The 22,532-nt window shown below is 65.8% G+C and overlaps 1 protein-coding gene across 3 annotated transcripts; it reads right to left on the bottom strand.

Annotated features, from left to right (window-relative positions):
• Window positions 1-814: 814 nt before the first annotated feature.
• UBA1 (ubiquitin like modifier activating enzyme 1) lies at window positions 815-21,387 on the bottom strand. 3 transcript variants are annotated; one of them, XM_037888481.2, is made up of 26 exons: window positions 21,203-21,387; window positions 10,831-10,947; window positions 10,356-10,414; window positions 9,932-10,100; window positions 9,606-9,740; window positions 8,595-8,701; window positions 8,230-8,320; window positions 7,943-8,075; window positions 7,675-7,772; window positions 6,990-7,136; window positions 6,647-6,823; window positions 6,165-6,272; window positions 5,852-5,932; window positions 5,346-5,501; window positions 5,064-5,229; window positions 4,653-4,849; window positions 4,330-4,394; window positions 4,032-4,227; window positions 3,875-3,949; window positions 3,422-3,611; window positions 3,156-3,244; window positions 2,823-2,915; window positions 2,527-2,718; window positions 2,208-2,309; window positions 1,678-1,778; window positions 815-1,427 (listed from the first exon to the last, which is right to left on the bottom strand). In XM_037888481.2, the coding sequence occupies exons 2-26, from the start codon at window positions 10,945-10,947 to the stop codon at window positions 1,292-1,294; spliced, it is 3,180 nt and encodes a 1,059-aa protein (XP_037744409.1). In that variant the 5' UTR covers window positions 21,203-21,387; the 3' UTR covers window positions 815-1,291. The 3 variants fall into 3 exon arrangements, with proteins under 3 accessions (XP_037744409.1, XP_037744408.1, XP_043390257.1); XM_037888480.2 differs by lacking the exon at window positions 21,203-21,387 and adding an exon at window positions 15,782-15,940; XM_043534322.1 differs by lacking the exons at window positions 815-1,427; window positions 1,678-1,778; window positions 21,203-21,387 and adding exons at window positions 2,033-2,134; window positions 15,782-15,904.
• Window positions 21,388-22,532: the final 1,145 nt, after the last annotated feature.

The following is a 22,532-nucleotide window of genomic DNA, read 5'->3' as shown; positions in this document are numbered from 1 at the left end:
TGCAGCTCGTTTATTACGGGGCAGACCTGGAGTGAGCGGGACCCCGGCAGTGATGTTTGGGGTGAGGGACACTCTAGCCCCAAGGGGAGAGACAGCCTGGCTGGAACTCCCCGCTAGGCGTTTACTGGCTGCCCACGGGGGGAGGAGGGGGGAGGAAACTGAGGCATGGCCCCACCCAGGTTTTTGCATAGATCTGTGCCCGGTGCAATCCAGAGCTGGGGTACAATCCACCCCCGTGAATAGATTCCAGGGGAATGGCACAGCCACAGAGGGCTGGGGGCTGTTAGCCAAAGGCCAGGGCTCCCCCAGCACAGCTCTTCTCACTACACAGGCCTTGGGAGCTGGGGAACTCATTGCCACTTGATTCCTTGCAGCAGCAGAGGGCACAGTGGAGGGGTAGGAGACAGAAGCTCTGAGCTCAGGCCCCCATCCTCCCCTAGCAGCAGGAGGGCAGGGAGTGGGGGCCGTAGGTGCCCCCAAGCAGGACATGGGGAGGGCTGAGGGGGCACAGGCTGGGCTGCAGAGTGAATGAGCAGCCCCCAGCAGCCCCCTAGAGACAAACCACCCGGGGAAAGTGGCTGCACCCCCCCACACCCCCCGTCAGACTGGTGCCTGTGCTGGGAACAGAGCTGTGATCTGGGCTGCCCCTGTAGAGGGGAGGCTGGAAGTGCCCTCCCCTGGTCCCCTCCCCTGGGCTCATAAGCCCCCCCATGCAGCAACCAGGACCTGGCCTCCCCTTCCAAGGGGGCAGCCATGGAATGCCATGGGGCAGGAATTCCCCCCCCAAATGACCAGACATGGGGGCGCCAGCAGGTTTTGCAAACGTCTATTTATTCAGTAATTCCTCTCACCAGTTCTGCACTAACTCCCCCCCCGCGCCGCCGCCAGCCAGACAAGCAGCAGACGGGCACCGGCTCCAGCAGCAGGGGGTCGGTTCCCCTGCTGACACGTCCCCCCCCGCCCCCATACAGAACCGGCACCGCAGGGCAGGAGACGCCCCATCCCCCGTCAGTGAGCAAGTGAGTGTGTGCGGGGGAGGGGGCGGAGTCAAGACAACACGACTAACGGTAAGGGGGTGGGGTTAAAGCGCCTCAAGAACATGAACAGGACCATGGGGGGGGTTCCCAGCAGGGAAGGGGGGCAGGACTCCCCCACCCAGCCCTGAACCTCAGACCAATTCCTGGGGGGTGCCCCCTTAGTCCATGTTTTGCATCACTTTAACCGTGGGGGGCGGGGCATGGGGAGGCCCCGCCCAGCGAACCCGGGGGCGGGGCGTGGGGAGGCCCCGCCCCTAGCGGATGGTGTAGCGGACATAGGGCACCTCGATGTCGCACTCGCTGTCGTCGTTGCAGCAGAGCTCGAAGACCAGGGCCTTGACGTGCCGCCCGATCTTCTTCTTCGACACCTTGGTCACAATCTCCGTCATCCTGGGGGCGGGGCATGGTCAAGGCGGAGACGGTGGGAAACCCCCCCAGAGGGGGGAACCCCCCCCAGACCTGCAGCCAACGGGCAGACCCCCGGGACCAGGATAGCCCCTGAAGCGGGGAATCCCCCACCCCGATCCCCCCAGACCCTGAGACACAGAGGAGAGCCCCCAAACCAGGTAAACCTGGCCCCCAATCGCCCCAGAGGGAGGACACCCGCCCCGCCCCCCCGAGGGCCCCCCCAGGTACGTACGGCTGGTCATGGCGCTCACGCAGCTTGGCGGGCGGCATGAAGAAGGAGTAGAGCATGGAGACGCCCTGCGACAGCATGGTGATCTCCAGCCGGTGCTCGCTCTGCAGGGGGGGACGGGGGGGGGGTCAGACAGTGCCCAGCCCCTCCCGATCCCCCCAAACCCTCCTTCATCAGCCCCCCCCACCCTCCCAGCATGGTGATCTCCAGCTGGTGCTCGCTCTGAAGGGGGGACGGGCGGGTCAGACAGCGCCCAGGCCCCCCCCCCCCCCCGCCACCCTCCAAACCCCCTCCGTAATCTCCCCGCCCCCCAAAGCCCCCCTGCATGGTGATCTCCAGCCAGTGCGTGCTCTGCAAGGGGCACGGGGGGGGGTCAGACAGCGCCCAGACACCCCGATCCCCCCAAACCCTCCATCAGCTTCCCACCCTCCACCATAGTGATCTCCAGCCGGTGCTCACTCTGCGTGGTGGGGGAGGGGGGAAAAATCAGACATCCCCCCCCTCGCTCTGACACCCTCCCACCCAGGTTTCACCTTGAAGTAGGCCAGGAACTGGCGCAGCGTCATCTCCTCCCCACTGGGCTGCACCCCCTGCACCTCGAACCGGTCCCACAGCGTCCACTCGATGTCGTAGTACTGGGGGGGGGGGGAGAATGGGTCAGAGACACGGCGGGGAGGAACCCCCAACCCTGCCCAAACCACCCCCTACCATAGCCACTCATCATTGTATGTCAGGGGGAGGGGGGTGGAGAGGAGACGGGTGAGTGCAGGGCGGGGCACAGATTGGGGGGACCCACCTTGTTGTTAGGGGGCAGGGGATAAGGGCTGGGGCCCCCAGGGGAGTAGCCCTCACCTTGTTGCGGGGGCAGGCGATAGGCTCGGAGAAGCCGAAGAAAGGCAGGGCCAGATTAAGGAAGCCGTTCTTGTAGGACTCTAGCCGCTTGTGACCCTGCACCACTTTGTACAGCTCCAGACACACCAGCCCCACCACCGCTGCCGTCGTTGTGGCGATGGCCGGGATGATCTTCCCAGCAATCAGCTTGCTCTGGGGAGGGACAGAGACATCAGCATATTGGGGGGGCGAAGGGGGGGGGAGAGAGCCGCAGTGAGCCCCCCACTTCCCCCCAACCGGCCGAGGCTGCAGCCCACCTTGTGCCGGTCAGCGGGCGGGATGTCGTAGTTCTCAGCCCGCAGGTTCGACGCCGCCACGATGAAATCCATGTGGAAATTAGTGTCGTCGTCCTGAACCAGAGAGAGGGTCAGAGGGAAATGCAGCCACCTCTGGGGTGGGGCAGGTGGGGAACAGCCACATATAACTCTGCATGGGGATGGCTCGCACAGTGGTGAGATGCAGCCACCTTTGGGTGGCAGCCAGGGAACAGATGCTGGTCATATGTGGCATTACTCTGCACCTGCTCCCAGGGCCGGCCTGCACCCCCCACCCCCCATCCTGGCTCCCAGGGCCCGCCCCGCCCGGCTTACCTTCTCGAAGTCGATGGGGTACATGCGGAAGCTCTGCAGGCCCTCGGGGCTGGGCAGGCTGGATTTCAGCTCCTCCAGCCGGCTGTCGTCTGGGGGCAGAGCAGAGCCCATGAGCGCCTGGCAACGACACCCGTTACCACCAGGAGCCCCGGGCTCCATGCCAGGGGCCAGCCCTCAATGGCAGCAGACCCCCCACCCCTGAGTCGCGGTGCCCCAGGGCACGCCAGGAGAGCCCGCCCCCCCCTGCCCCCAGCCCAGGCCCATACCGACGGAGGCGTTGGCGTTCTGCAGCTCCTGGTCCGAGATGTGGATCCGCACGCCAGACTTGGGCGTGAACTCGGGCACCTGCACCTGGCGCAGCAGTTTGGCCACGTCACCCACGTCCCGCGTGCCCGTGATGCCGTAGGTCTGGGCAAAGAGATTCGCCGCTGCCACGATGTAATCCATGTGCAGGGGCTGGAGGGGGGAAGAGAAGATGGGTGTTCACCCTGAGCCCTACTGACAACACCCCCCCCGTAATCCATGCACAGAAGTGTGGGGGACAGATGGGCATTAACCCGGACCCCTAATGACGACACACACCCTGTAATCCATGTGGGGGGCTGTCGGGGACAGACGGGTGTTAACCCTGACTCCTAACCTAGTAATCCATGTGCTGGGGGCCGAAGGAGGGAGGATGGGCGTTAACCCTGACCCCTAATGACACCCCCCATACTCACGTTGCTGTCGTCGAAGGTGAGCGGGTGGGGGCACCTCTTGGGCCCTGACCAGAACAGGGTGCCGGAGTTGGTCTTCTGCAATACACCAGAGGGGGCGCGGTCAGAGCGGGGGCCCAGGGGGGCTGCGGGCTCCAAAGGGGGCCGGGGGGGGGCTCACCTGGTGGGGCGGGAAGTTGTGCAGCAGCTGGCGGATGTTGTTGCTGTACTGGCAGTGCCAGTGGCGACAGGCCCAGCCCACACAATCAGCCCAGCTCCGGGGCCGCTCGCTCACCAGGCTCTTGTTGACGGCCTCCAGCACCTCCAGCGGCTGCGTGCCCGGCAGCTTGAGCGTGCGCTCCAGGAACTTGGGGTCTCTGCGGGGGCGGGGGGGGGAGACGACACACCCAGTCAGAGGGGGCAGCCCCCCAAGACCCTCCCGCCCCCAGGGGCGGAGCGCCCCTCCCCACGCCACTCACGAGATGTACTGGTTGACGCTCTCCGCCGGCTGCTTGAAGAGGCCTTCGAACTCGTCACGGGCCCACTGCGGGACAGAGCAGTGTCACCGGGGTGGGGGGAGCCCCCCAGGTCAAAGGGCAGCACCCAGGGAAGTCGGATGAATTAGACCCCAGCCCCGAGTCGAGGAAAGAACCCAGGAGTCCTGGCTCCCAGTCTCCCCGGCTCTAACCCCCTGGACCCCACTCCAGGAGTCCTGGCTCCCAGCCCCGCCCGCTCTCACCCACTAGACCCAACTCCCTTCCCAGCCCCCGCGGGGAGGGAACCCCGGTGTCCGGGCGCTCACCTGCAATGTGTGCTCAATGGCATTGGGGAAGTTCTTGAGGGTGCAGATGGGGATGGATTTCTCGGGCGGGTCCTGGCTGGAGCTGTACGACTCCGTCAGGAAGGGGATCACCACCTGGACATTGCCCTTGGTGCCCAGCGTGCCCGACTCCAGCAGGGGCTTGCGGTAATAGACGCACCGGCGGTCCATGTACATCCCTGGGGGGCAGGCAGATACGGTTAGCACCAGCATGATGGAGCGGGAGGCCCTAGGACCACAGCAATGGGGGGCCGGGATGGCTTGCCCGGCGCTGAGATGCAGCCACCTCTGGGGCGGGGCAACTGGGGAACAGCCACATATAACACTGCACAAGGATGGCTGGCATGGTGCTGAGATGCGGCAGGGGGACGGCCCCACCCACGCGTCACTCACTGGCATCCACGTTGTCCAGCGCGTTGGCCACGCCGTCCAGGCCCTCGAAGAAGTCGTCGTCGTAGACCCGCTCAGTGTCGGGCCCCACACGGTCCTGGTGGCTCGTGATGCGGATATTGGGGTTCATCTGTCGCACCGCAGCCGCTGCTGTGTCGGACTTCATTTTCTGGGGAGAGCAGGGACCCGGAGTTAATAGCCCGAGATACAAACGGAACCCAGGCGTCCTGGCTCCCAGCCCCGCCCCAGCTCGCAGATCCCGCTCCCCATCGCCCCCCAGCGCACCGTGACGTCCCAGGGCCGGAAGAGGAACTGGCGGTTGAGGTTGGATTTCTCGATGGTGTCCATGTCGGTCACGGTCACCTCCCCGCCGTCCCCACACGCCAGCCCCAGCAGGGCAAAGTTCTTCAGCAGCTCGCAGCCGATGGCACCGGCGCCCACCTGGGGAGACACGGGGGTGAGGGGGCAGCGCTGGGGGAAGGTTCCACGCGCCCAGACCGGGCTGCACCGGGGTCCAAACTCAGCAGCCTGCAGTGCAGGCCACGGGACCCCCACAGCAGGCATCGGCCCCAGAGCCAGCAGCTGGGTTTCTCCCCCTGGGCGTTTGCCTCGAAGGAGCTGGGATCAGACTCCGGCTGGCCAGCAGCTCCAGCTCGTCCCCCCAGGGGCCGCATCACCCCTTTGAGCCCCGCAAACCAACGGGGTTTGCTCTGGGGCCGAGGTCTGGGGGCTCTGGACCCCGCAGTGACAGGAGACCCCTCAGGGCCCGGTGGAAACCCGGCTGCGCTCACCAGGAAATACTTCTGCTGCCCCAGCTTGGCCTGCAGGTCGGCCCCGAACACGGCGATCTGCCCGTCGTAGCGGCTGTTCCTCTGGGGAGAGGGGGAGGGAAAGTTACCCCGGTGCCAGGCTCCCCGCCGCCCCCCCCATCCCGCCCCGCTGCTACCCCAGCACCGGGCTCCCCGCCGCCCCCCCAATCCCGCCCCGCTGCTACCCCGGCACCGGGCTCCCCACCTCCCGCTGTTCCCCCAGCTCTGCCAGTGCCCCCCAATCCCAACCCGCAGCCCCCCCGCTATCGCAGCCCCGCCTCCGGCGGTCACTCACCGGGCGGCACTGCTCCTCGGTCAGCACCTCCTTGCTGTCCTGGGGCAGACACTCCAGTGCGTCGAAGTAGAGCCACTGTGTGATGGGCATGAACTTCCCGGAGCAGGCCTGGGGCCGAGGAGGGGGGGCGTCAGGACAGGGCCACGCTGGCCAGCCACGCCCACGCACCACGGCCCCCCAGACGGGGCTCCCCGAAACCCAGAGGACACAGACCCCCAGCAGCGTTCAACAGTGGGGCCCAGCCCCCAACTCGGGAGCCTCAGAGCTTTCCAGCCCCGCTCCCCACTCCAGCCACCCGACCCCACTCCCCTCCCAGAGCATCCGGCTCCCAGTCCGTGAGCCCCACCCCCACCAGACCCTGCTCCCCTCCCAGAGCCAGGGATAGAACCCCGGAGTCCTGGCTCCCAGTCCGTGAGCCCCAACCCCACCAGACCCATTCCCCTCCCCGCTCCGGGAACGGGACCCAGGCGTCCTGGTGCTACCTTCATGACCTCCTGGGCAGCCAGCCCCCCGATGAAGGCGTTGACGGGCGCCAGGTCCCCGGCAGCCTGGTACGCCAGCTCCTTGATCAGCTCCTCACTCAGCTTCTCCTGCTTCAGTGCCAGGGGGGCCCGTTCGTTCGCCGCCTGGGTCAGCGCCAGCACCTCGGCCGCGTCCGCCTGCCGGGGAGAGGGGTCAGCAGCGCCCCAGGGGGCGGGGTGGGGGGCAGGCCACACAGCGCCACGGGGGGCGGGGACGGGAACGGGACATGAGGGAGGAGCGGTGACACAGACACACCCCCTGGCCCATCAGCCCGTCCCTAGCCCACAGCGGGCCAGGCCCTACCTCGCTGCGGGGCCGGGGCAGGCGCTGGTGCTGCCGCTGGAAGTCGTGCAGGGCCTGGAAGGCCAGGTGCAGTTGGGCCGGGCGGTCGAACTTCCCAAAGTCGGTCACCACGAAGTCGGGCTCGGCCAGCGCCACACTCAGGGGCTTCTGCAAGGAGCAAGATGGGGTTGAGGGGCAGCCGGCACAATCCCCCATCCTCTCACCCCCTCCAACCTGACCCCCAATGCATGCTGTGCCTGGCAGGGGAAGGAACCAGGGGTCCCAGGCCCGGCTCACGGACCGACAGCCTGAGCGCGCACAGACCCATGTGATGACGAATGCCGTTCACTCTGAACCCTACTGATGGCAGACAAGCTTGGCAGCACCCAGAAAGTAGGAAACTCCTGTTCCACAGAATTCAAGTGACTATGGTTCGCCCCTGCAGGGCAAGAGGAGGTGCCTAAACCCCCAGGTCAGAAAGGACCCTGGGATTCCCCGCTCTGCCCCCGCCAGGCGGACACTGTCCCCACTGCTGAGCTGCCCCTTGGCCCCAGGCTGGAGGCAGCAGGTTAGGAAGGAGCTGGAAGAGCAGCTGTCCCCACCCTTGGGCCCCCCAGCCAGGGAGTCGAGGTGGGGGGAGAGCCAGAGCCTGGGGCCTGCCCAGCTGCCCCGCCCGGCCCAGAAATGCGGTTCAGGCCCCACTCACAAAGCTGATCTTCTTGGGCATCTTGACCTGGGAGACGATGCCCCCCCGCACGTACTCGGAGAAGCTGCTGGTGTCGCCGATGCTGAAGGTGTAGGGCCCTGCGGGGGAGAGCGGGGGTCAGCGACGTGGGGTGCACGGGGCAGGGAGAGCGCCCCCTGCTGAGCTCCCCGTGGCATGGCACCCCCCAGCACCCAGTCCCAACTGCCAGGGCAGAGCGCCCCCTGCCCAGCCCCTCCGCCCCACTCCCTGGGGGTGCCCAGCATCTCACCCAGCACTTTGATCTCCATCGGGGGGCAGTGGTTGAGCTCTTCCATGCCGTCCACCTCAGTGAAGGAGACGAAGTCCCCGCTCTCAAAGCCGTGCCGAGCCTCGTCCAGGCAGGTCACCTCCCCCGGGCAGCCCTGCCAACACGGAGAGGGGTGAGCCCAGCAGTGCCAGGAACAGAACCCAGGCGTCCTGGTCCCAAGCCCCCTCCCCCCCCCCCGGCTCTAACCACTGGACCCCACTCCCCTCCCAGAGCCGGGGGGAGAACCCAGGCATCCAGGCTGGTGTTACCTTGGTGATCATGGAGATCATGGCGCTGAGCGGCTGCTCCCCATTGGTGTCTGTCACGACCATCTCGTCCCCGAAGTCACAGAAAAGCTGGCTGTGGGGAGAGGGGTGAGTGTGGGGCAGCCCCCCCCTCCCTGAGATCCCCCACCCCACCAAGTCTCCAGCCCCCTCCCCGGCGCCCCCCCCCGCCCCCGAGATCTCCTCGCCCCCATCTCCCTGATGACAGCCGGTGCACCGTCCCAACCCAGGCTCCGGTTCCACCCCCTCAACCCTCCGGTGCCGGCGAGGGGAGACAGGCTGCTGCCCCCCTGCCCAGCAAGAGGGGAGGAGGCGGCGGCTAAGGAGGGGGCCCCCAGCCCAGCACTCACCCGAACAGCCCCCTGGTGTCAGCCACCACCATCTTGATGCCCTTGCTGTGGCAGACCTCCCCGACCCGCAGCTGCTCCTCCAGAGGCGAGTTGGTGAGAACCACGACCTGCCGCACATGGAGCCCATCAGCGCCGGCCCGCACCCCCGGAGTCCCCCACCTGGCCCGCGCCGCCCCCCCCCCCCGCCGGCACACGGAGCTCATCTGCCCTGGCCTGCACCCCTGGGGCCAGCCTCCCGCCACCACAGCCCCCCACCCGGTCCACTCTGCCCACCCCACCCGGACCCCGTCAGTGGCAGCCTGCGCCCCAGAGCCAGCCCTCTGCCTATGGAGCCCCACACCCGGCCTGGCCACCCCACAGACGGAGCCCATCAGTGCCAGCCCGCGCTCCCAGGGCCAGCCCCCAACCCACCTAGCACACGGAGCCCCTCAGCACTAGCCCATGCACCCCCCTACCCCACAAGTGCCAGCCTGCACCCCCCCAGACTCCATTCCCCAGTGCGCTGGCCTGTACCCAGACTCCCTCCACAGCACCAACCAGCACCTCTGCTCCACCCAGACAACCCCCAGCTGGTGTCCCTAACCAGCCTGCGCCTCTCCTGCATCCCCCCATCCCATCCAGCCTGTGTGCACCCCCCCACCCAGAGCCCCCTCGGCTTGCATCCCCATCCCCCTGCCCCTGGCCCCCCAGCCTGTAGCCCCCCATCCTCCAGCCTGTGCCTCCCTCAGCCCTGCCAGCACCAGTCTGTGGCCCCCGGCCCCCACCCTAACCCCTCCTCCCCCTGCAGGCAGGAACTGATGCAGAGCGCCCCGCAGGCCACCCCCAGAGCTCTGGGGTCTCCAACCCACCCGAGATGTGGCAACGGGAGTCTAGCATAGCTGGGGATGGAACCCAGGAGTCCTGGTTCCCAGTCCCCCGCTCTTCCCCCTGTTCTAACCACCAGACCCCACTCCACTTCCAGTGCCAGGGAGAAAACCCAGGCGTCCGGGCTCCCTCCACGCTTGCAGGTACCTGGAACAGGCTCAGGAAGTCCTCGGTGAGGGCCCCTGTGTGGATGCTGATGGGCACGTAAGAGTTGAGCTCGGCCAGGCGCGGCTCGGAGACCTCGGCCCGGTTCTTCCCCAAATCCTCCTCCCGCAGGTAGAACTAGAGGGCAAGGGGGGGAGGTGAGGGAGATCCCGGAGAGAGGTGGGGCGGGACAGGACAGGCAGAGGGTAGGGGAAGGAGACCAGGAGACACACAAAGGCCCCGAGAGGCAGGCCGGGGAGGGGAGGAAGGGCCCGGCCGCACCGACAGGCCAGCTGGGCGCGAGTGGTGTTCCCGGGCCGGGCACCTACCTGGGAGGCCAGGTCTGCCCACTGGGCGGGCTCGGGGTCGTGCAGGGCGACCGACTTGACACCGCCCAGGGTGATGTTCTTGGCGATCTCCACGCCCAGCCCCCGCAGCCCCGACACCAGGACGCTGGCATTCTGCAGCCGCTTCATGGCCTCGTGGCCCAGCACGTACCTGTGGGGAGGGTGCAGTCAGGGCGGGCGCGGTGCAGGGTGCCCCAGCCAGCCTGTGCCCACAGCTCCAGGAGCCAGGGGCCCTGGGCCCATTCCCCACGTGTGACCCACCACCCAGCACCGCACCCCTCGGCCTCAGTTTCCCAGACAGGGAAACAGCCTTTGTTCTGGGGCGGTTTTGACGGGGTCCGGGGCGGGCAGACGGGCCCACAGGCTCCTGCTGGGGCCCCTGGGTGTGCCCCCCGCTGGTACTTACAGCTGCCTGGAGTACAGGCCCTCGTCAATGTCGGCGTCGCTGCCATTCTTAGCCATGCCCTGTGAGCAGAGGGATCAGAGGTCAGCAGGGCCCTGTGCGGGGGGAGCCCGCTGTGGCCGGGTCATGCCCCTCCCCCCGTGGCGCTCGCTGCCAGGGTAGGCCAGAATCGGAGAGAGGGCCCTCAGTCTGATGCAGGGGTGGGGGAGATACCCTGGGGGGTCTGATCTGAGGGAGAAGGAGGTCATTGCAGGAGGGTGGGTGTGTGTGGGGGGCCCCCCACAACGTGCAGACGTCCCCTGGGGGCAGGGCAGGCCGGCATTGGTTCTGGTCCCAGACTGGCAGGACTCCACCCCCGCCCCGAGACCTGCTGGGCAGCCAGCGACTACAGGGTTAGCAGCATCTCAGGAACCCACCAGCCATGGCTGCGAGGGCTCTCGCTTGGGGGGGGGGGGGGCTGGGTGCCCTGCAGACTCACGTTGGCGGGCGCTGCGCGCGGGTCACTCTGTACGGAGTTGCCAGAGGAGCAGTTTGAACCCGTCTTCGGCTCAGATCCAGACACGCGGCGCTTCTTGGACAACGGCGAGCTGGACATCTGGGGGGGGGGGGGGGGGGGGGGGGAGTGCGGGGCAGAACAGCGGGTCAGAGCAAAGCCCATATCCCCCCAACACCCAACCCTGGGGGACACCGGGGGAACCACGCAGCTACCGGATTCCTGAGCAGAGCCAAACACAGGGCGGGGGTTGCTGGGAGGGGGCTGGGCAGGGGCAGGAGGGCTGGGGATGGGTGTGCTGGGGGGTATCCCCAAGCAGCTGCTATCCAACTGCCCCCCCAGAGGTGCCCGCAGCACTGGCTGTGCCCATTCCTGGAGCTTCTCTACAGATCCATGTGCCAGGGGCCGGGTCAGGCCTGGGGTGACTCAGCGGGGACAGTGACTCATTTCACAGCCCAGGCAGGGCCTGGGTACTGCTCAGCCCTGCCCCGGGTGCGCTGAGAACTCAGCGCCCCCAAGGGGAGAAGGGAAAGCCCAGATTGCTCCACTTCCCCGGGGTCTGAGGGGCCCCACACCCCTCCCACAGCTGGAGAGAGAACCCCAGCGTCCCAGCCGAAGCATTGCAACACACGCTCTTCCTACACCATGCCTCGCAGTGCTCAGCGGCCCGGCACCGCCCGCGTGGGCAGAGACAGCTGCAAGGGGATCAGAAGGGTCAGGATTCAAGTGGTTCTTCCCCTCTGCTAGCACCAGAGATGCAGCCACCTAGGTGGCAGGGCATTGATGGAACAGCCACACAACACTGCACGGGACAGCTCGCCCGGGGCTTTCGGGTGCTCTCGTTCAGCTGATCGTCCCCCAAATCTCTCAGATCGCTGGCTGCGAAACGGCTCTGCTAATGACTGACCCTCTGGTAATTAACCCACCCCCACCCCAGGTGCTGCTAAAGGCTGAGCTAACCCCGACATGCTCCCACAGGAGGCTTCTCTGCGACTCCCAGGCGCCTCCCCTGCTGATTTCACACAACGCTGAAGACCAGAGTTCTTTGAAAGTCATCACCAGGTGGCCGACTTTAAACGTCCGAGCCCTGCGGCAGAGCCAGCCCCGGGCGCAGAAACACGGAAATTCCAGGCGGACTCAAACCACCAGCCCCAGTGCCCAGGACAGAACGGCACAGAGATCCCACAAGCCCCACGGATGAGGACGCAGCAGCCACCCCAACTGTTCAGTCCTGTACCACCCGTCTAGTCAGACCAGCGTAAGCCCTGGCGGTGGACACCTTTATCCCGGGATAACCCCGGCTTTTTCCAGTTTAAACTGAAACCCCTTCCCAAGTGGCATGAACACCCCCCAGGGTTTAAATTCACACCTTCGCTTCTACCGATGCACCGTTCCCAGGCAGAAAGGAGAGCACGCTCACCAGAGCAGCACATGGGCTGCCTCGCCCCACCCCAGAGACAGCCGCATTTCAGGGCCTCCTGAGAATAAGCTCCCCCAAATACATCCACTAAAAACCTCATCCTCCCCTCCCCCCACCCCCACCCAAAATTATCCTGCAATAGCTACTTAAAGGGGAATTCAGCTAAACGAACTAGGCCCCTCTTCCTCAGCACCGGGCCTATGCTGCCCTTTAAATTCACCCCGTACCATAATCCAAACTCACTTTCAAGTGCAGACAAGCCCCAGAGCAGCGTTCCCCCAGCATAGGGGGCTCCAGCAGAGGGGAGGATGGGCAGATCTCCTCTTAACAGTTTCCCAGGGGCTTACTTTCCTTTTGAAAATAAGAAGCCTGTCTCTGGCCATAATGGTGGAGAAAAGCCAGTGTCATGACACAGCAACACCGCCTGAGTCTGCAGAGAGCCTGAGCCCATTGCTGCCCCGAGTACAAGAACCCGAACTGCTGCCCAAACCCACCACTCTGAGCCGCGCGCCCCATTCACTCCAACGGCGTCATTCCATTTCAACACCGGTGACTATCTCACTCCTTAGTGCACATGAAGAACCCCGAGGGCTGGGAGGATTCCCAGAGGCAGGGCCCCAGACAGGATCCAAACTACGGCAAGCAGGCCATAGGCACCCCGCCAGGGGCTGAGATGGGCTTCCTTTTCCCAAAAGGGCCGGCTGCAGGCTGTCCTGTAACTGAGGGGCAGGGGAGGTCTACACAGCCAACTGGACTGGGATAAACAGGACACTGAGCTGGACAGAAAAGTGCCCTGACGTTCACGTGTCCCTGAGCCACACGTTTAACCAAAACAGAAACAACCCCCCGCTGCCTGTCCTAGGACTGCCCCGGAAGGGTTCTGCATTTAAATTCCCTTTTGCTTCGATCCTAAGAGATCCCCATGCACACACCCTGCCCCGAGACACAGAACAGGCAGGGGCTGAGAGCAGAAGAAAGGAACGAGAGACAGGCAGCGGGACAGAGATTGGGACTGTTTGAGCACAGAGGGGATGGTGGCAGATTAACGGCATTTCCCCACTCGGTGGGTGTCCCTGCACATCCTGGCTGGGGTGACTGGGTGCCTGCAGAGACTACACGTCTCAGACCAGGCGTCTGGCTCAGCTGGACTCGCTGGGCAGAGCTCACGGGGCAAAGCAGGAGGGCGGGAGTGCAGGGGCTCAGTCTCGGAGGAGCGGAGGTCCCTGAAAACAGAGTGAGACCTGGCTGTGGACCGGCCCGCTGATGCGGTTCCTCCAAGGGAGGGTTTCAAAGCTGGGCCGGAGCACCGAACCAGTGGCTGCATGACAACAGGACTCCAGAGAGGGACAGGAATAGCCTGTCGTAACCATCAAACTATGACCCTTCTGGGGACCAACAGCAACGGATGCCATGACACAAGGGGAGGGTGGATCATCCATGCAAGCGGCTGGGACGCTGGGCTAGATGGAGTCTGCGCCAGGCCTCAGCCCCTGGAAAGCCGCAGCGTTCACAAGTTGCCGACAACCCACCGCATTTCGGCAGCAGCGGGCTCACAAGGCACATGCGTCCCCTCACTGAGCTGAGAGGCCGTTTAGGGCCAGAAAAAGCCACCAGGTGGGTCGAGGGCTGATCCACAGCCCGTCAGGCCGAATGGAATGGAGAGGAAGGGGAGTGGGAAGCAGATGAATACAAAGGAGAAACCAGTGTCTCCTGTGCCCCCACCTCACTGCCACAGGCCCGAAGGCAAGGCTGACTCAGCTCGCAAGGTTTAACCTCCCCCCAACAATCATTCTTGCTGTGACCCCCCGTGTCTAATGGCGCCCTCTGGCACAGGGCGGGTCCCAGCCTGTCCCCCATGGGCACCAGAAAGGCAAATGGGCCTCATCTTCTCGGCTGGGTTAGAGGCCGAGATGAGCGACACCCCCTGCCCCGGTGCCCGAATGCTCAGAGGGCACAAGACGGCAGAGAGCGGGGCAGCAGCTGGTTGTCAGTCAGTCACACCAGGGGCTAGCCCGGGACTTCTCCTCAGGGAAGTCAGGGGCTCTCAGGGGAATCCTCCAAGCCAAGGCGGGGAAGATGGCAGATGGGGTGCCGCGGGGGAAGGGAGCCCTAGCTGGGCAGGAGAGCAGGAGGCCCCAGACTGCTAGGTGGCTCTGTCACTACCTGGAGTCATGTTTCCTTCGACAGAAACTGCCATCCCCAGAGACCCCCCAGGCCTAGCACTGCTGGGAAAGCAGGGCTGGGCCAGCCAGGTACGCAGCTGAAATGAACATGCCTAGTGCTGGGAGGAGAGGGAGTCTAGAAGCTGGGAACCAGGAATCCTGGGTCCTATCCCCAGCTCTGGGAGGGACATGCTCTCACGTCCTAGACCCCACTCCCCTCCCAGAGCCCGGGGGAGAGAACCCAGGAGTCCTGGCTCCCAGCCCCCCTGCTCTAACCCACGAGCCCCCACTCCCCTCTCAGAGCCAGGGAGAGAACCCAGGAGTCCTGGCCCCAAAGCCCCCCTGCCCAAGGTAACCATGGTCCCACAGGAGGCACAGCCCCCCCAGCTCAGGGCCACGGGACACGAAGTTATGCCAAGGCTCTGCTTCCCAAGCACCCCCTGCCCCACACTGAGCAGGGGGAGGGGCGGTCCCCTCCATCGGGTGGAGTAGCCGGCCGGGCTCAGACCCATCGCCAGGAGCTGGTGAAGGTCCCACGAGGACACCATGAAGCCACACCCCTCAGAGGGGGCTGTACTGCAGGGGCTCCCCCAAGTCCCCCAGCACCAGGGCTCCCAGATCCCTCCCTCAGGGGGACCCCCGGGCCCGGACAAGGGTCCCTACCAGCTCAGGGACGTTGGGTTGGGGGATCCAGGTCGGGTCTGAGGAGCCAGGAGAGGCACCCTGGCTAGGTTTGGGGGGCCGTGGATGGGTCAGGGGAATCAAGGGGGAAGGGGACGCTGGCCGGGCAAGGGATCCCGGCCTGGGGGGGGGACGGGGGAGGGACACGTCAGTCCCAGGGGGGTTCGGCCCCTACGCCAGGCGCTTCTCGGCCCAAGGAGAATCAGGGACGGGGGGTTCGGGACGGGATCCCGGAACAAGTGAGCCCGGCCGGTCTCTGGGGGGGTCCGGTTCGGGGCCCGGTCTGGGGGGGTGGGGGGGGTACGGCTCCCAGCCAGCCGGGCCCGGTCTCTGGGGGGGTCCGGTTCGGGGCCCGGTCTGGGGGGTGGGGGGGTACGGCTCCCAGCCAGCCGGGCCCGGTCTCTGGGGGGGGGTCCGGTTCGAAACCCGGTGTATGGGCGGGGTGGTTTCCCAGCCATCCGGGCCCGGGCTACGGCGGGGGTCCGGTTCCCAGCCAGCCGGGCCCGGTCTATTGGGGGGAGGGGGTGGTTTCCCAGCCAGCCGGACCCGGTCTATTGGGGGGAGGGGGGGGGGTTCCCAGCCAGCCGGACCCGGTCTATGGGGGGGGTCCGGTTCCCAGCCAGCCGGGCCCGGTCTATGGGGGAGTCCGCTTCGGGGCCCGGTTCCCAGTTACCAATGAGGCTGGCCCGGCCCGGCCCCGCTCGCTTCCCCCGCTCGGCTCCTCTCACAAGATGGCGGCTGCCGGGCCCGGAACAAAAACCCCCCTCTCGCGGCGGACGCCAGGCCCCGCCCCCCGCCGCCCATTGGCCGCCCGGCCCGACCGACGCGCCCCGCGACGCTTACGCCGGCCGCCCATTGGCTGGAAGGGAGAGCGGCCCGCCCCGTGACCCGGGACACGCCCCCTGCCGGCCGCAGACACCCGGATGTGGGGAGAAGAACCGGATGGGACGGTGCCCGGCCCATCTCATGAATAATGCAGATCATAATGAATAATAAGGACCACGCCCCCTCAGGTCTCCGACAGGGAGTGGGAGGGGCAGGGCTAGAGGTGCGAGAGGGAAGGGGCGGGGCGTCGGGCAGGGCTGGGGGGGAGGGAGAGGAAGGGGCGGGGGTGGGGCAGGCGTGGGGCAGGGCTGGGGGGCGGGAGAGGGAGAGGGAAGGGGCGGGGCTAGAGGTGCAGGGCAGGGAAGGGGCGGGGCGTGGGAGAGGGAAGGGGCGGGGGGGGCGGGGCAGTGGTCCTCACTACCCACCAGATAACCATTCATAAAATTTGGACCCAAAGTGGGCTGCACAGGATGAAGCAAATCCAGAGCCCACACGTACACGCCCGCACCTGCCCACCCGCGCACACACACGCCTGCACCTGCCCACCCGCGCACACTTACACACACGCCCGCTCATGCCCGCCCGCACACACACACACACACCTGCACATGCCCGCATATGCCCACCCGCACATGCCCGCCCACCCACCCACGCACACGCCCACCCGCGCACACTTACACACACGCCCGCTCATGCCCGCCCGCACACACACACACGCCCGCACACCCAGTGGCATAGGCCCCAGCTACCCGCGCTCAGCGAGCCGGCCTGGCCCCTGCCCCATTCCAAGCGGGTCGCTCGCCCCGTCCAGCCAGCGCTCGCTGTACGTGCCGGGGAAGCGGCGGCCGCGCTGCAAACCCAGCCCCGCGCCCGCGAGCCTGAGCCCGGCTCCAGTGCCTCGGGCTGGCGCGGCGCACTTCACACGGCATGGCACAGCCCACTGGGGCTCTGGGTCCTGACGTGCGGGACGAGGCTCGGAGCCCCAGTGGGAACGGCAGCGTGGCTGCTTTTAGCCCCATAGCAGAGTCAGGGAGAGAACCCAGGAGTCCTGGCACCCAACCCCCCTGTTCTAACCCCTAGACCTAACTTCCCTCCCAGATAGAAAGAAGGGGAAATAACAGTGAGAGGGGAAGATTGGGGGGCCCAGGAATGTGGGTCACACAGAGCCCCAGGCAGGGGGGAGGTCGGGGACCCTGGTATGGCAAGGGGGTGACAGGGAGGCATACCCAGAGCAGGACTCTGAGCCCTGCCATATGTGCGTCCCTGTCCCTGCTGGAGGGGGCGAGGCCTGCTCTTTTCCCTCCCAGCGGGACTGATTCTGGAGCCCTGTGCCCAGTTCTGGGGGGGGCGACTGCCGAGGGGGTGGAGAAGAGCCCCTAGACCTGCTCTGGCCTATCTGGGAGGCCAGCCTGTGTAGTCTAGAGACCCCTTCTGCCCTCAAACTCTGGGGTAGTGTAATGGGGCCCGGAGAGGTACACACCCAGGATCAGAAGGGCACATCTAGCCCGGTATCCTGGCTCTAGCCCTCGCCAGCCACACAGGAAGAGGGAATTACCCTGGAAGGGGGGGGGGTTATCTGCCCCCCATGTTAGCTCAGTCCCCCAGTAATAATTAAAAGGAAGAGGCTCACTATCACTTCCAGAATGTGTCAGCCTGGATTCGAACTACCCCGGATCCTTGGCGGATGGGGGGAGACGCCCCACCTGGCGTGAATCCAGCTCAATCCATACACCCAGGGCCCTAAAGCCAGAAGGGTCTGTTACCCCGTCCAATCTCACACACATGGCACAGGCTGGAGAATTCCCCCTGGATTAGCCCTCCTGGCCACAGCGTCGCCCTAGGAGCTGACGGGGAATGGCCGGGTTCTTGGCGTCAGTGACAACCAGTGGCAAGGAGTCCCACTGGCTAACATCTCCCGCTGCCTTTGAGTCCAACCCCTGTCCATGGCATCGAAGGGCTCCTCGTTCTCCTCAGGAGCCGGGGCAGGACTGCACACACTGGCAGATGTCCTGCATGCTCTGACCCCGTGACCCATAGCGCCCTCTCGGCAAAGCTCTGGAGTCTGAATATTCGGGGTCTGAGCAGCGTCCCACATGACAGGGGGCCCTGATCTCGGTTGGGGTCTGGGCAGTGCCCAGCATAACAGGGGGCCCTGATCTCGGTTGGGGTCTGCGCAGTGCCCGGCACAATGGGGCCCTGATCTTAGTCAAGTGGCTTGCACAGGGCCTGGCCTAACAGGGCTCTGCTCGGCCATACCCCAAACAATCACAAACCTAATCTAAATTTTGCTGGTGCGATTTCCCAGCCGTCGCTGTGGTTTTGGTCCCATTAACCCAGCTTTCAGTCTGACTTTCCCTACGTGGATTTTTTTGACTCTCAACTAAGTTTTTGCACGTGGAATTTCCCAGCCCTGGTTTGTTTTTCTTTTCTTGTTGGCTGCAAGAAACCAATTTGTTGTTTTCGTCAAAGGCCCTTTGGCTAATTGTCTAGATCACCCTAGAGCATCCCAGGATCACACCCTGTGACCATCCCTCGTATGTTCCCCCACACCGGTGTCGAGAGCATCGCATCTGGGAGTGAAAAACACCACCTCACGCACAGAGCCGGGCTCTCAGTGATAACCAGCTTGGCAGGACGCTCAACCCTTCCTACCACAGCCAGATCAAACCCTATCTTCACCAAGGGAACCTTCTCCAAGGCCCGTATTGGTCCCCCAAGCCCGACTCTCTAAGCTGTCCCCTTTCAGAGCTCAAGCGAGTGGGAGGAGCCATCAGAAACCGGATTTGGTGGGTGGGGTTTACAAAGAAATGAGATGCACACATGCAAATCAGCATTCGCAAAATCGCTCCAATCAGCAAACCAGACCAACAAAAAGCCAGTTTGGGGAAGGTCCAAACGAGTGACAATCATAGAATATCAGGATTAGAAGGGACCTCAGGAGGTCATCTAGTCCAACCCCCTGCTCAAAGCAGGACCAATCCCCAATTTTTGCCCCAAATCCCTAAATGGCCCCCTCAAGGATTGAACTCACAACCCTTGGTTTAGCAGGCCAATGCTCAAACCACTGAGCTATTCCTCCCCGCATCTAATCAATGACTGGCAGGAAAAGGCTGACACAGCTTTCAACCCCAGGTCTCTCTGGACTCCCCCAACAGCGAGAAAGTGTCCCCTGGGCGCCAAGATGGGGAAACTGAGGCACAGAGAAAGGAAGTTATGTGCACAAAAGCACGCAGCATGTGGGAGAGCCAATACACAGGAGCCCTGGATTCCAGGCTCCCCTGCTCTAACCCACTAGACCCCACGCCCCTCCCAGAGCCAGGCAGAGAACCCAGGAGTCCTGGCTCCCAGGCCCCAACCAATACACTACAGAGAAGCGTGGGGCAGTGAGTGGAGGCTAGATATATGTTGAGCGTCGCTGATTCTCAGCAAAGGATCAGACATTTCAGGGGCAGCCAAAGCAGCCCCCCCAGCACAATGGGGGTACAAAGGATTCTCTGGGCACAGAGGAGCAAACCAGACAGTTGGGGGGGCAGCACACAAAGGGGGGGTCCCCACTCACACCCCTAATAACAAAACGTCAGGGTCACGTGGTGAATTCCCCCTCCTTGCCTCATTCCCCCCCACCACCAAGGGCTGTGCCCCCCACTCATGCTGCCCCCATCTCCCTCCTCCCAGCCACACCCCGGTGCTCCCCATACTCCTCGCCCCACTGGCTGTGAATCCCCAGTGTCCTAGCTCAGTCACCACCCCCAGCCCCCCTCCTCCGCCTCCTGACCCCCACCTACCTCCTTACATTCCCCAACATCCCCCCCCAGGGCCCCTTCCCTCCTACCCCCCACCCTCTCTGGTCCCCACCGATTTCCCCCCCAAGGTGCCCCCACCCCACTCTACCTGCCTCCAGGGGGCCCCCTCATAAGGGCACCCCTGCCCATCCCTCCCACAGCCCTCCCTGGCCACCTCTGAGGGTCTCTTAGCTATCCACCCATGCCCCCACCCCTTACCCGGGCCCCCAGCTCCCCCCACCCCTGTGTCCCCCTGCTCCCCCTTACCCAGGCCCCCAGCTCCCCCCACCCCTGTGGCCCCCAGCTCCCCCCTTACCCGTGCCCCCCTGCTCCCCCCACCCCTGTGGCCCCCAGCTCCCCCCACCCCTGTGGCCCCCAGCTCCCCCTTTACCCGGGCCCCCATCTCCCCCCTTACCCGTGTCCCCCTGCTCCCCCTTACCCAGGCCCCCATCTCCCCCCTTACCCGTGTCCCCCTGCTCCCCCTTACCCAGGCCCCCATCTCCCCCCTTACCCGTGTCCCCCTGCTCCCCCTTACCCAGGCCCCCATCTCCCCCCTTACCCGTGTCCCCCTGCTCCCCCTTACCCAGGCCCCCATCTCCCCCCTTACCCAGGCCCCCATCTCCCCCCTTACCCGTGTCCCCCTGCTCCCCCTTACCCAGGCCCCCATCTCCCCCCTTACCCGTGTCCCCCTGCTCCCCCTTACCCAGGCCCCCATCTCCCCCCTTACCCGTGCCCCCCTGCTCCCCCCACCTCTGTGTCCCCCAGGTCCCCCCATACCCGTGCCCCCCTGCTCCCCCTTACCCAGGCCTCCAGCTCCCCCCACCCGTGTCCCCCTGCTCCCCCTTACCCAGGCCCCCAGCTCCCCCCACCCCTGTGGCCCCCAGCTCCCCCCTTACCCGTGCCCCCCTGCTCCCCCCACCCCTGTGGCCCCCTGCTCCCCCTTTACCCGGGCCCCCCCTGCTCCCCCCACCCCTGTGTCCCCCAGCTCCCCCCTTACCCGTGCCCCCCTGCTCCCCCCACCCCTGTGTCCCCCTGCTCCCCCTTACCCAGGCCCCCATCTCCCCCCTTACCCGTGTCCCCCTGCTCCCCCCACCCCTGTGTCCCCCAGCTCCCCCCTTACCCGTGCCCCCCCTGCTCCCCCCACCCCTGTGGCCCCCAGCTCCCCCCTTACCCGGGCCCCCCTGCTCCCCCCACCCCTGTGTCCCCCTGCTCCCCCTTACCCAGGCCCCCATCTCCCCCCTTACCCGTGTCCCCCTGCTCCCCCTTACCCAGGCCTCCAGCTCCCCCCACCCGTGTCCCCCCGCTCCCCCTTACCCAGGCCCCCAGCTCCCCCCACCCTCTCCCTTCTTACCCAGCCCCCCCTGCGCCCCCCAGAGCCCCGCCCCCTTACCCAGGCCCCGGTGCCCGAGGCCCCCTGCTCCCCCCTTACCCAGGCCCCCCCTGCGCCCCGCCCCCTTGTGCTCCCCGCGCCCCGCCCCCCCGCTCACCCCTCTCTCTCTCTCTCTCTCTCTCTCTCTCTCTCCCCCTCGCGCCGCTCTCGCCGCTGACGGACCCTCCGGGTTCGGGCTGAACCACGCGCCACGCGGGGGCGCGGGGCCGAACCATCCCGGGATGGAGGGGTACCCGCCCCCCTGCCCGCATCCGCATGGCCCCGAGAGCCCGCTGCCCCCCCTCTCCTGCCGACGGGATGGTCCGGCCCGGCCGCGCGGGGCCTACTGGGGGCTGTAGTCCCGGGGGCGCAGAGAGGGCCAGACAGACACGGGGACAGACATAGGGACAGGAACATGGGGGAGAGATCACCGGGGTGAGGGGGGTGGACAGACAGACAGGGGGGTGCTGCGGGGGCGCGGCTGGATGGGTCCCCACTGCCCATCCCCTTAACTCTGCCCCTTTGGGCCACCTTGACGGCAGCAATGACCCCATCACCGAGGGACGTTGGCGCCCACTCCCCACCTCCTGCCACACCCGAGGCGGGCCGTGCCCCGGGGCTGGGTCCGTAGGACGCCCCACCAGTTGGCGGGCATGGGGTGAGGGAAGCAGGACGGCCTCGTACTCAGGTGGCCATACCCCGGCCTCCGACGGACACGGCCCTGCCTCAGTTTCCCCACTCTGCCACATCTATTTCCCCGGTGGCTGAGACAAGCGCTCGGCGGTTGGCGGGGATCCTGTGCCACGCGCCGCGGTGGCCTTACGGTGTCGATGGGGAGGAGAAGGGGACCGCGGTCACCAGGAGCAACTTTACCAGGCATGCTCCTGCTGCCATGAATCCTGGGGTGTCTGAACCCCCCAGACCTTGCTTGGCCGCCTCAATCATTGTATTTTAACCAACGGTGTTTGCATGGAATTTCCTTTGCTTTTTTCCCTGACGCTGGGAGGGGAGTGGGGCCTCCTGGGTTAGAGTCAGGGGGGAGGGGGGGCTGGGAGCCAGGACTCCTGGGTTCTCCCCCTAGCTCTGGGAAGGGAGCCCTGTGGGTTAGAGTCGGGGTGGGGGTGGGGGCTGGGAGCCAGGACTCCTGGATTCTCCCCCTGGCTCTGGGAGGGGAGCCCAGTGGGTTAGAGTCAGGGGGTGGGGGTCTGAGAGACAGGACTCCTGGGTTCTCTTCCCAGCTCTGGGAGAGGAGTGGGGACTAGTAGTTGGAGCAGGGAGGGCTGGGAGCCCGGACTCCTGGGCTCTCTCCCCAGCTCTGGGAGGGGAGTGAGGTCTGGTGGGTTAGAGCAGCAGGGCTGGGAACCAGGACTCCTGGGTTCTATTCTCGGCACCGGGAAGGGAGTGGGGTCTAGCAGTTAGATCCTTCTCTCCCGTCCTACTGCTCCAGG

The sequence above is a fragment of the Chelonia mydas genome, chromosome 23, assembly GCF_015237465.2.
Source record: "Chelonia mydas isolate rCheMyd1 chromosome 23, rCheMyd1.pri.v2, whole genome shotgun sequence".
Taxonomy (NCBI): domain Eukaryota; kingdom Metazoa; phylum Chordata; order Testudines; family Cheloniidae; genus Chelonia; species Chelonia mydas.
Note: the sequence above shows the minus strand (reverse complement) of the source record. Positions and strands in the feature narration are given on the sequence as shown.

Bases quoted from the DNA above. Each gene is read 5' to 3' on its own strand.
- UBA1 (XM_037888481.2), bottom strand. From the start codon at position 10,947: ATGTCCAGCTCGCCGTTGTCCAAGAAGCGCCGCGTGTCTGGATCTGAG. The intron at 8,321-8,594 runs GTGAGTGCTGGG...CTCTCCCCACAG, and splicing joins GACACCAGGGGGCTGTTCGG to CCAGCTTTTCTGTGACTTCG. The intron at 5,502-5,851 runs GTGAGCGCAGCC...GTGTCTCCCCAG, and splicing joins GGCAGCAGAAGTATTTCCTG to GTGGGCGCCGGTGCCATCGG.